Here is a 12389-nt window from a genome sequence, read left to right on the forward strand (position 1 = left end):
TTAAGATATGGTGCTGCTCTGGGATCTGGAGGCCCTAGGTTCCCTCAGCCCCCCACCACTTGTTCTTGGCCCTCCCCCTCAGCTCTTCCCCCATTTTCGGCCACCCCTTCCCGCCCACACCGCTTCCCCACTCCCCTTGCCGCTTTCCGCCCCCACCACTTTCCCACGTCTGCCTCCCTGGCACCACTCTCTCTCAGCCAGCCGGCCATTCGCCTTTTCCAACAGCTCACTCGCAAACTCTCGCGAGAGCTGCCACGCACAGGATTAGCGACGGGTATGTTTATGAGAATTCTATATATAGATTCATGGGGAAAAATTTACCCACAAAGACCATAATTCACTCTTTTGGCATGCCTTTAAATCAGGCAGTTTGGTAAGCACTCTCTCTCCTTCTCTCACCTTGGGGTAGAGCACCGGACTAAATTTCAGCCCGGTCACGTCGTCACAGAAAGCCTGTCCAGAAACAAAAAAGAACAGTGTACAGTAAACACAGAGTACTGGCCAGGTTTCAGACAAATGGCATCCCCTTCAGAAAGCTGAAAGCAACCAGAGAGGGATTCTTCCACCTCAGACCAAGCAGTTTATAAAATAAGGCTGGCTCAAAAACGGGGCAGAATTTTAGCTATTTTTGGAGTGAGGTGCATGTTTTTACTTAAAGCTCATCAGCTATTTAAAGCTATTTTCAAGCTCATCAGCTATTTTGGGGTGTTCCCAGTGTGTCATGGAGGTCCTTCACACCATCAAAAACTGTGTTCTACCTGAGTTTGGGAGCTGCGCATGCTCCCAATTTTCTGTTTGTTTGTTTGTTTACATTTATATCCCGCTCTTCCTCCAAGGAGCCCAGAGCAGTGTACTACATACTTGAGTGTCTCCTCACAACCACCCTGTGAAGTAGGTCAGGCTGAGAGAGAATTGACTGGCCCAGAGTCACCAGCTGGAATCATGGCTGAATGAGGATTTGAACTCGGGTCTCCCCGGTCCTAGTCCAGCACTCTAAGCACTACACCACGCTGCCTCTCTCTGTTTGTGTGCAAGCAAGGTAAGAGGGAAACCTGGGTAGATGTGTGGAAAAACAATGTAGTTTTCCTCCGACCTTGCTTCCACATAACTGAAAATTGGGAGCACACACAGCTCCCAAACCTGGGTAGAACACAGTTTTTCATTGTGTGAATGGCCTCACGATCTCTTGATCATGATCATGATCGAGCACAGGATGCTGCCAGAGGTGAATGTCTCACCTCGCCTTATGGAAGGACTGCCTCTGCACAGATCTTTTTATGCTGTCACTTTGATCTCATTTCCCCTGGCCAATCGGTCCATACTTGCAGATGATGTCTTCCCTCTTCCTTCCTTCTATCCTTTTTGTGCCATGCCTCTTAGATTTCAGTGACGGCTTAACAAACGCAAGTTATTTGGCAGAGAGGCAGCATATAAATATAGCAACTCCATTAGAGAAATCAAAGGAGTGCTCGGTATGTACTCACCTTTGCGATCTGCGGGATGCTAGGCAGCTTGCTGAGTCCTGCTAAGGGAATTCTTTCATGCAACGTTTTCACTTTGGACCTTTGGAAGGCATAAAGGAGAAATAAGGGGTGGTGGTAAATAAGCAACAATGGCACAGAAATGTCTCTGAATTTAAATGAGAATGGGGGAAAAGGGGATTGTTTCTGTTGAATTTACAAAGGGAAGCTTTGCCAGATGTTTGGAGAGGATTACTTCGCTAACCGTTTCATTATAAATGTATGGTTTGTTGGAGAAAGAAGAGGATATCGTCAGGTACTAGGTTCTCGCTGGTTGACAGTAGAGACTGAGATTTTGAGGTCTGGTTTCCTTGGACTTGGCTAAAGATCAAGCAACTAACGCGCAGGAGGACCAACGTAATCTTGAAAAGACTAAACTCAAAATCTAGAGCAAAATGATCTCTTTACTAAGCTTTAGCTATCATTCTCTTCCTTCTTTCCTTCCAGCATATTCTATGACTGATGGATCCCTGAAGCAAATTTACACAGACACAGACACAGGGTTTCTGCCTGTTCTAGAATTGGACCCCCCAGGAGTAGCCTGCCTCAGAGTTCCCCGCACTGAGGTTGCCTAGAAGACCTTCAAGGTCCCTCCCCATGCTAACATTCTAGGATTCTGTGACTGGCAATTTGCCCCAGTGGGAAGAGCCAGAATTTGGTGGAAATGACTCCCTCATTCATGAAATAGCAGCAGCTTCCTCTTTTTTGGGATGCAGTCTCTCTTTCTTTTGCTCACTCTACCTGAGAATAATCCTTAGGTATTCAATTCCATCGGCTTCCTCACATTTAATGGAAAGGATCAGGTTTCCCAAGCTGCTGGCTGTGCAGTAGAAGTTTAGGTGATCCTAAAAATAGAAAGGGAGGTGTTAGCAGTGCAAGGAAGGCACCCAAGAGAAGTGAATCCGCAGATATTTCCACTCTCGCAGTGGAAACCTGCTAGATTTCAACACCCACAAGGAATCACTGAAATTTTTATCTTAAGAAGCTCTCGCATATACTTCTTCCCTTCGGATGCCAAAAATGCTTATTTACACATTACTCAGAAGTTCTGCTATTTGATCTGTACTGCAGGATGCTACAAGCGACAGATCCTGGAGTGCTCAGCACTCATCACAAATGGCAAAGGAAGCCTTTCCCTCAAAAGGGCTGGCTTTGCCTGACTCCAAGGTGGAACATAGGAAGCTGCCATATACTGAGTCAGACCATTGGTCTATCTAGCTCAGTATTGTCTACACCAGGGATTCTCAACGTTGGGTCCTCAGATGTTATTAGACTTCAACTCCCATAATCCCTAGCCCCAGTCACCTTTAGTTGGGGATTATGGGAGTTGAAGTCCAATAACATCTGGGGTCCCAACGTTGAGAATCCCTGGTCTACACAGACTGGCAGCAGCTTCTCCAAGGTTGCAGGCAGGAGTCTCTCTCAGCCCTATCATGGAGATGCTGGGGAGGTGACTTGAAACTTAGATGCTCTTCCCAGAGCGGTTCCATCCCCTGAGGGGAAGATCTTACAGAAGGATGGAATTTCTTCCAGTGCTCACACTTCTAGCAATAGCAATAGCAATAGCACTTACATTTATATACCGCTTTATAGCCGGAGCTCTCTAAGCGGTTTACAATGATTTAGCATATTGCCCCCAAAATTCTGGGTTCTTTCTCCCATTCATATGCAACCAGGGCGGACCCTGCAATTAACAAGAAAATTTTCACTTCCTCTAGTTGTCCTCAGTACTCTTTTGGGGACTGAACCATCAATAGCTTCAGCTCTCCTTGCAAGACTGCCTAATGACAAGACTGAAAAACCGGCCATTTCCCAATCAAAACGTGACACTGTAATCATACCCTAACCCATCGATAATACCTCGAGAATGAATCATCGGATCGAATTTATTCAGTTGGACATATTGTGATCACTGTTATGAGAGTTCACTGATTTTATGAATCTTGTTGTGATACATGGACATCTCTCTCTTTCTATATATATAGAACTCTCTTAGGCATACCCGTCGCTAATTCCATGTGTGGCAGCTCTCGTGAGAGTTCGTGAACATCTGCCGGATAGTGGTGGGCGGGGAGGGAAAGAGGTGGCCAGGCCAGTCAGTGGGCAGTGCGGGCAGTGAGGGAAAGCGGTGAGGGAAAGTGGCGGTCTGGCCGGCGGGTGGTGAAAGAAAGTGGATTGGGAGGGGGAGAAACGGACTGGGGCTGAAGGTGGGGAGAACACAGACTGGAGCTGAAGGGGAGCGGGGGGGGGGAGAATGGACTGCAGCTGAAGACGAAATGAAGATAGTGGGGGAGAGACAGGGAGAATTGGGGCGCAGATGCTCCATGCCGGATCAGCTAATTTTATTCATTTTGACCAATTATCCTTGAGGCTGTTCTCATGCGCAGCCAAAGCTAAGGCTACCAGGCATGGGCTCGGCTGCACGTGAGGACTGCCAGCAGCCGCACGGCTGCTGGCGGTGCCTCGGCAGCAATCCCACAAAAGAGGCCCACCTCTTAAATGAGGTAAAGGGAGCGAGGCCTGTTTCCTGGATCGTGTGCAGTGCTGGCTGCATTTAGCTGACACTGTAGCAGTGACGGGCACCCACTTGTCGCTGTGAAGATCTCCCCAATCCACCATGCAATCATGTGGTGCATTGTGGGATTTCTGGGGGCCAGGACAAAGTGTCCCAGCTCCTGACCCTCTGGGCTGCCATAGGAATCAGCAGGACCTCTGGGTGCAGGGTCTGTGTGCCCAGTTACACCGATTGGCTGTGGGTGAGGTAAGCTTTTCTAGCCTTCTTTCCTGTGTGCCCTCAAGTCCTTCTCACTGATCATGAGGAAGGGCTCCTTATGTAATCAAGAGAGTTTTCAGTTATATTGTTGTATTATTAGCATACCGTAGCATACAGTATTTGGATTCTTTGTTGATATTGTGATATTACTGAATCCACTTAAGGATTTGTGTTTTCTTTTATACTGATGATGGTCCTACATAAGGCTGGACCGAAACACTTCGCCACTTCTAGGGACCTGTTTGGAAAAGCTGAGATCATTCAAGTTGGGTCAATTGTGTCTGACCAGACTCAAACTGAGGCCACCCGGGCGCTTTCCAGATTAGCCGCTCAGCAATGGCAAAATGCTTCCGTTCAGGCTATTTGCATTCAAAATGTAAATAGCAAAGCGCCCAGCAGGGGGAGCAGTCTCGCAAAAACTAACGTCCTGAAAAAACAGCAACTTCCTTATGCCGGACATACAACGTCCTAGCTCTATATCGCAGCGATCAAATTCGAAACAAGGCATCGGAAACCTGAACAGCACCCTGCTGTCAGCGTAGGGACTGCAGTGTCACAACACAGGAAGTGTGGAAGCACACTTCGGAGATTCATCGTGACCCCGTTGCAGAGTGTGATCTGGAAAGTGCCCCGATTTGAGTGGTGCAAGTTCACATTCAGAGCTCCTCCCCATGCCTTTTAAAATTAATGTTTGACATTTTTGCTTTCCTTTCCCACCACCCAAAGGTCTCTGAACCAAATCCCCACTAACCTTTCCTAAAAAGTGCTTCCTGTATGCCTTGGCTTCACCTTTGCATTCCAGTTTGTAACCATAGGGACTGGAGCTCAGGTATTCCTCTTCTTCTTCACAGATGCTGCTGTCTGAGGAGGTGGGCGTGCCAAGGTTCTCAGGGTCTTCAATCCAGTAGCCCCCAAACTGAGGCAGGATGATTGTGGGGTAGGGGCTGCCTTTCTCCAAAAACTGAAAGAAACGGAATGGGCAGTAGGTTTGAATCTCTAGGGCAACATGGATGCTTTTTGGTCCTGGGGGAAAAAAAAAGATAAACTGGCCAAGGGTCAGGATTTGTGTACCCCTGGAGCAGGGCAGGGCTGTGGATGGTCCAAATTCCAGACCTCGGGGTGGGGTGGGTGGGTGTTCCCTAGAACCAATCATCATCATCATCATCATCATCATCATCATCATCATCATCTCCTCCTCCTCCTCTTCCTCCTCCATCTACCACTTTTCAACCAAACAAAAGTTCTCAAAGCGGTTTGCATAGCAACAGGTGTGTAGTCTTAATGGAGTACACAGTCAAAAACAAAACACAGCGACCCCAGGAGAGAGGTTATGTTGGATCAGTTGCTCTCTGGCAAAAAAAAAAAAAAAAAGCCAGCCAGTCATTGATTGTAATATAGCAACAGAAATCTACACAATCAGCCATATAATAACAAAAAACATTACAAATGCTTTAATTACGATCATGATGCCAGAAGGATACCCAAATCCCTGAGAATAGCCCATCACATTTCCTTCAGCCTGGGAATATGCTATTAGTGTTTGGCCAACGCATTTTGCTGTGATGTGATGCGTTTAGAATAGCAGCAGCTTGTCCGATCTTTGAGGTGGATGGATATATATGGGTGGATATAGTTGGCATGAAGATACATCTCACATCTGCATACAAAACAAGTGAGGTCTTCAATAGGCTGGAGATTAGAGAAGCAGAATCCATTTCTGCTTCTAGGAATGCCCTTGCTTTAGTTCTCCCATTCTGCAAGAGAAGCTATTCTTAGCTTCTCAGTTCGAAGTACCATAAATAGGTGAAGCAATATCTATTTGATTTACAAGCTATGGAGAAGGGGGACTCTACTTGGCCCAGGCTAACCCTAACCTGTGTGCCCAAGAAGGCCTGGAGATGGTTCCCTATTCCAAAGGGACTCAGCATCTAAAAGGAAACACAACCAGTAACAGCAACTGGGAGGGCTGAATAGGGATTGTTGCTCTCCCCCGCCCTCCACTAGAAGACAGCCACTCTTTTAAAAGATGCCCCTTTGCCCAGTCCAGGAGGAGTCCAGGAGAAATGCAAGGCCATCAAGGAGGAGAAGAGAAGGAATGACCAGGATGACCTCTCGGCGTGCACAGCTCTTTCTGCCCTTTCACTAAACAGCTGGAAGGATGGCAGGGATCGGACGTGGGACGTCATCCATCCATGCATGAGGATGGCAGTCAAATGGCAGCCCACTCTTCTAACAATACTGTGAAAAATATGGGGGGGAAGTATTGCAGAGAACTGCAGTCAGAGCAATAGCACCACGATGCATGGCCAAACTCCCTACTGCATAGAGGGCCCTCAATCAACAGGCTTCAGATATCATGCCAGATCTCTCCCTCTCTCAAGCACCTACCTCATCGATGCTGGGATAGGGGATGTAATCCTCCTGCAAAGGAAGAAAACAATACCATTCATTCAACCACAAACGACATTTCGCATCAGAGAAGCCGCCCTCTCTTTCTTTGTTGCGAGGATACACACAACTATGGTTTTAGAGTACTTTGCAGATTAAAAGACGACTGGCCATAATAAACTGCCAGCTGAATTATTTATTTTTATTTTTTTATTTTTTGCATTCTAGCAGCTGAGAATGCAAGCACAACGCACCCCGTAGCCCTCTTGTTTATCAGGATAAGCTCTGCAGCGACACATTTGGAGAGGCAAATCTTTGGAAAAGTTCCGCCCAGAAGAGAGGAAGCAAGAGAGAAAACTGGATTAAGGGCACTCCCTGCATTTTTAATCGGAGCCTCGGTTTCAACAATAGCTGCAACCCTTCCGGTCTCCGCCAGCCCTATTACTGTGGTTAGTAAAGCAAGGATTGGCCGAGAAGCTTACCAAAGAGAACATCAATGCTCCTGGAAATCTGCCCCCTCTTTGGACACTTCAGCTCATATGGGGCAGAGTTAAGGGAGGTCAGAAAAGTGCCACACTTCAGCTCATGAGGGCAGAAACAAACCTTATTTTTCTGGCGTCCACTCCTTTGTTCTTCTCATTTTGGTCCCTAGTTGAAAGTTTGGGAACTGCCATATGGTGTGTGTGTGTGTGTGTGTGTGTACATGATGGGTAATGATACAAATTAGGTGTGGCATTGTTGATTAATAGGAGAGTGAGAGAGAGGGACTCGTTCTCCATAATGGGACACCTTTCCATGACACTGAAGCATTTGGGACGCTACTGCCAGCCTGTATTAGGCCTGGGAGCTGCAGAATAATCTTTTCCATTATCAACATTATCAACAGAGAGAATAGCAAAGGGGAAAGTCTGATCTACATTAGTAGCCAGCTAAGATCTTGTGCTGGAACGCACCTTATTTTTCTGGCTTCCACTCCTTTGTTCTTCTAATTTTGGCCCCTAGTTGGGGGAAAAAAAAAAGTAGTTAGGCCAATTATTATAGAACACATTTCAGAGGATCTGAACGTACAGTCCTAGAGATTCAGCCCTGGGACAGGCTCACCAACTGACCAGAAAAAGGCAAACTGGCCTGCTCCTGTGCTCATAATAATTTGCTCCACAGAAATCAAGAGGTGATTATTATTTCCATGGCATGGAGCCTTAGTGGGGGAAGAACAGCTCCCTCCATAGCACCTCCCTGCTCTCTATTTCTCAGGCACCCACCAAATATATCCTCATAGTCCAAGGAGGGAGGAAATTACAAGGAGGCTGCTGTCTCACTATCACATACCTGCATTTTTTCCAGCATTTCAAAGAACTCTGCAGACTGGGGAGAGAAAAAAGAAAGTATTGTTAATGTGCTATCCTAAATACAGACAGCTTTTGACACCAACATATTCCATTAAAAACAACATTTTAATGGATCCCCCCTCCCCCGTGTTAAATAGGATTTTAATGGACATAGAAGCAAATACAGCAAAGGTAAGTTCACCAATATGAACACCAATCACCAGTATGAATGCAGACATATTTGCTTCCAGCTTTCTGAAGGGAGTGTCATCTGAAACCTTGTCAGCGCAGAGTGCTGATTTGGACCTGGGCGATCATCACCTGATGACGTACGAGCCCTTTGAGCTGACGTGGGATGTCAACATGAGATGATTCAGAGCCAGTGTGGTGTAGTGGTTAGAGTGTTGCTTAGATCAGGGAGACCTGAGTTCAAATCCTCATTCAGCTTTGAAACTCATTGAGGCTATTCTCATGTGCTGTAGAAACCAGGCTAAGGAAGACTAGCCCGGTTGCCGTGACGTGCGGCCCCCAGTAGTGGCACGGTGGCATCTCCTCTTCATCATCATCATCATCATCATCATCACCACCACCACCACCACAGTTCTCCACAGCACCAACTCTGCCTTCTTGACTGCCTTTCTGATTCTTCTCAACTTTGACTCTGAAGCTATTCTGACAGTCACCAGAAAGCGGGCAAAGGGAGCCTAGCCTGCTTCCGGGTGATTGTCAGAACCACCAGGTGAGCCCAGTGGTTTCAAGGCGGCCAGCCGGCCTAATTTCCCCTCCCCTTAAATGAGATTAACAGAGTGAGTGCTCAGTTAACCTTGTTTTTCTGCTAGTGTGCCGCCCTATCTTGGAGATGCTGCCAGGGAGGGAACTTGGAACCTTCTGCAATTTGCACGCAAGCAGACAGATGTTCTTCCCTTAGGGGGAGATCTTACACTGCTCACATGTAGTCTCCCATTCAAATGCACTCCAGGGCAGACCCTGCTTAGCAACAAGTTCATGCTTGCGACCACAAAACCTGCTCTCCTCCCTAAGCTGGCAACCCTAGTACCATAAAGACTTCTGCACGTGCCTCAGGTCGCTTTGAAGCAAATTGTGCCCATTAGGCAATTCTCTCCAAACCACGGCAGTTATAGCAGCAATGACCTGCGCCCTAAACATTACGGATGCATTGTATGCATCCAGAAAGGAGTTCTCAGTTAGCAGTAGCAAGCAAAATATAAAGGAGGCTATTCATATGCGTGTGCAAAACCGGTTAACCAAAGCAACTCCATTTTACTTAGAAAACCTAATTCTAACTTAAAGTAACCCCAGCCCAGCCCAGCTCGGCTCAGAGCCATCAAGGCCTCTCATGATCAACGTCATTATCTCTCTCCACTAAAAAGTATCTAAAGAAACTTGGTTCTCACAGGACAGTTTAGAAAACAGGATGTAACCAAATAAGGAGTGATCACCAGATGAACAATGAATCATTCGCATGCGTACTAGATACTTAGTCCACCATTTTGTTGCCACGTATGCTATGTCTGGGGTGTCAGCATCATTCAGATTGTTTGTATAAATGTAAGATGCACCTATAACCAATTTGTATTCAATGCAGAGCGATAGCCCATTGATTTACCTTGCTATCTGCAGTAGCAATTAAATACCTCTAATTGATTCCCACTGAGTCTGTTTGATTGGCTAAAAGGCGGACCCAGGGACGAACCGGTATTCACATCAATTTGGTGCCGTGACAGTCGGATGTGACTCTGGGTGGACAGTCTGACCCGTCACGGGACAATGAGATCCAGCGCGCCCCACAGCTTTTGTCTGTGGAGGATTCTCATGGGCCCAGGACGCGCCAGTCATCACAACGTGCCACATCTGGGAATCGAGGCAAGAGTGAATGAAAGTGTGAACAGAGAGAGTGAGTGAGTGAGAGAGTGAAATCCAAATATGTCTTTTGGTGAGTACTCAGCCCGTAGAGGGGCAAACGGGAAAAAGCCCAGGCAGGGGCAATCTTCAGCCCAAGCAAGGGGGAAAATCTTACAGCCGAAGAAGGGCTACCCAACAGCCGAAGAAGGGCTGCCCAAGAGGGGCAATCTTAAGCTTACTGCCCAAGAGAGGGGCAACTTAAGCCAAAAGCCCAAGGGAGGGGCAACTTTGAGTCAAAAATAAACGGCGCAAGCACGAGCAAACGAGGGGGGGGGGACTATGGGGAGTAGAAATAGCAAGTGCTCCAAGCAGCTTCTCCTCTCCAACCCATGGAGAACAAGGGAACTGAAGAAAGTATTAAAGAGGAAAAGAATGATTGTCTTTTGCTAAAATCATGTTGTCTCTGTGTTCTGTTTCCAAGCTTTGCCCTTGTGTTGCAAACAGTCTGCAAACAGTCTCTGCCACTGTCCTGTTGTAACCAAGCCAAAAGATAACACTGTTCTTGCTGCAAAAAGTTTCTCCGAACAAAAGGCTGCCTTTGTTCTCTTCCCCCCTCCCCTCTCTCTTCAACTGCTTGCAGTTGGAGAAGTGGAAAGAAAATGGAGTTTTGAAGGAATGCATATGGGAATTGCAGAGAAAAGGGGGGGGGGGGAACCTAGAAGGAGACATGAAAGGATTTTGGTTGGAGATTGTTAACAACAACAAAAAAGAAAATTGATTGAAAAGCACCAGTAAGTTATAAGATTGTGATGTGGGAAGTAATATGGAATTACAGATTGTTTCTTAAGATGACTGTGATAAGTTTGTTCTATTTAAGCTACTTTCTAACTGAGTTTATGGCTAACATATTGAAAATGTTATAAAATTCTTTGTGACTCATGGAATTTCTTTTGTTTAGTCCTTGTTCTGTGAAATACACAAGACAAGCCTCTGTGTGTGTGTGTGCATGTTTCTGAACGGGAGCCCAAAGCTCTGGTTCTGTGTAGAAATTCAACCTGCATCAATCTTATAGCTCATCTCTGTGAAGATGAGGTTTCAGTTGTAATTATTCTGTTTATTCTCTTGTATTTGTGAATGTATTTATTCTAGTGACATGTTGTTGTTTTTTCTGTAAACTGTTCCAGACCAAACTTGCTCTGACACTGAATTCCAAAATTCACAGTTATTATATTAATTGAACATAAAATTGGTCATGGCCTGAGTAACAAAGGGGAACTTCCAGCAGTTCCAGCTGGCCAACTGGAGGGCTGAATCTTCCCACCTCTGCAAAAGTGCTGCTTATGGCTGGCTGAATGCATTAGGCATAGGAGCAAGCTGTATTTCATTCATTCTAATATCAAATTGACTGTGTTGTCTCTGTCATTCAGATGCAATTATTTTTGCCAAATGTTATTTTACACTATTTTGCTAACTTTTGTGGAACTACAAGCCTGTGATACTTTCTTGAGCTAAAGGGAGACTGTATATGGGAAAGCTTTGTGTAAGTGTATAGATACACTAAGCAGGCACATCTCCTTGGCAAGAGAGAAAGGGGGGGCTCTTAGTTTCCTCTAACTTTGTTTAAGTTTCTCTGTATAGACTGTACATGGGAAAGTGTCTCCAACATGGAGTCGGTCGAATTCATGGAGCCCAAACTGGAAATTCTCCCCTCGCCTGTTTCTTCCAACTATAGTAGGTTCCCGGTAAATGATGATAACTCTGCCCACCTGAGGAGGGACGTTCTCTGAACAGCAGTTTGTTATTGTGGGTGAGACCAAAAAAAAAAGGGGGGGGGAAATTTAAAGTCAAATAGTCAAATTGAGTTATTGTTTTATATTTCTGTAGTATCTATGCAACATTTCTGCTAGCTGAATTTGATGTAAACTGAGAGTATTGTCAAATGGTCTACGGCTTAAGTTTTAAATTTGTCTCACCGCCAGCCCTGCCTTTGCCTTCACAGTAGTTGAACCTTCAAATTCCAGAACCCAGACGGAAGATTTGAAGAAATGAGAAATTTTGGTTTTATCACTCCTGCAAGTGGCAGGGAGTTCCAAAGTACCGGTTTGCAATTCACCTTATAAACGTCCCAGCTAAAGGGGATTAGTCTGGGGCAATAGATGGCTGACTCCCTCACACATGACCAAATACCATTTGACTTTGGTGGGGAATCCTAGGGTTTCCATGGCTACTACTTTTGTTCTTAATCCAGCTACTTTACTTCCTTTTGAGCCTACAGAAGACCAAGAACATAATTGCTTGCAAGCTGTGGACTGCATCTATGCCAAGCCGTCCTGATCTTAAAGATGAACCTCTCCAAAATGCAGACGCAGCTTCATGTAAGATGGACAACGTAAGCTGGCTATGGAGTAGTGACTGACCATGAAGTTTTGGCGGTGAAATCTCTTTCTCCAGGTATCTCAGCACAGCTTGCAGAGCTCATCACCTTCAAGGTAATTTTTACACAACTCATGGGGCCAC

The 12389-nt window shown here is 46.0% G+C and overlaps 1 protein-coding gene across 9 annotated transcripts in view; it reads right to left on the reverse strand.

Moving 5' to 3' along the window:
* The window catches only part of LOC128336014 (rap1 GTPase-activating protein 2), a 196884-nt gene that overhangs the window by 37009 nt on the left and 147486 nt on the right, over positions 1 to 12389 (reverse strand). For all 9 annotated transcript variants that reach the window (XM_053275077.1, XM_053275072.1, XM_053275079.1 and 6 more), the window contains 7 exons: positions 8011 to 8046; positions 7635 to 7679; positions 6682 to 6714; positions 5045 to 5254; positions 2262 to 2365; positions 1485 to 1563; positions 400 to 453 (listed from right to left, as the gene is read on the reverse strand). In XM_053275077.1, the coding sequence (XP_053131052.1) occupies positions 400 to 453; positions 1485 to 1563; positions 2262 to 2365; positions 5045 to 5254; positions 6682 to 6714; positions 7635 to 7679; positions 8011 to 8046 (561 nt within the window). The remainder of the gene's footprint in view (positions 1 to 399; positions 454 to 1484; positions 1564 to 2261; positions 2366 to 5044; positions 5255 to 6681; positions 6715 to 7634; positions 7680 to 8010; positions 8047 to 12389) is intronic.

This window comes from Hemicordylus capensis, chromosome 12 (genome assembly GCF_027244095.1).
Source record: "Hemicordylus capensis ecotype Gifberg chromosome 12, rHemCap1.1.pri, whole genome shotgun sequence".
Classification (NCBI taxonomy): Eukaryota; Metazoa; Chordata; class Lepidosauria; order Squamata; family Cordylidae; genus Hemicordylus; species Hemicordylus capensis.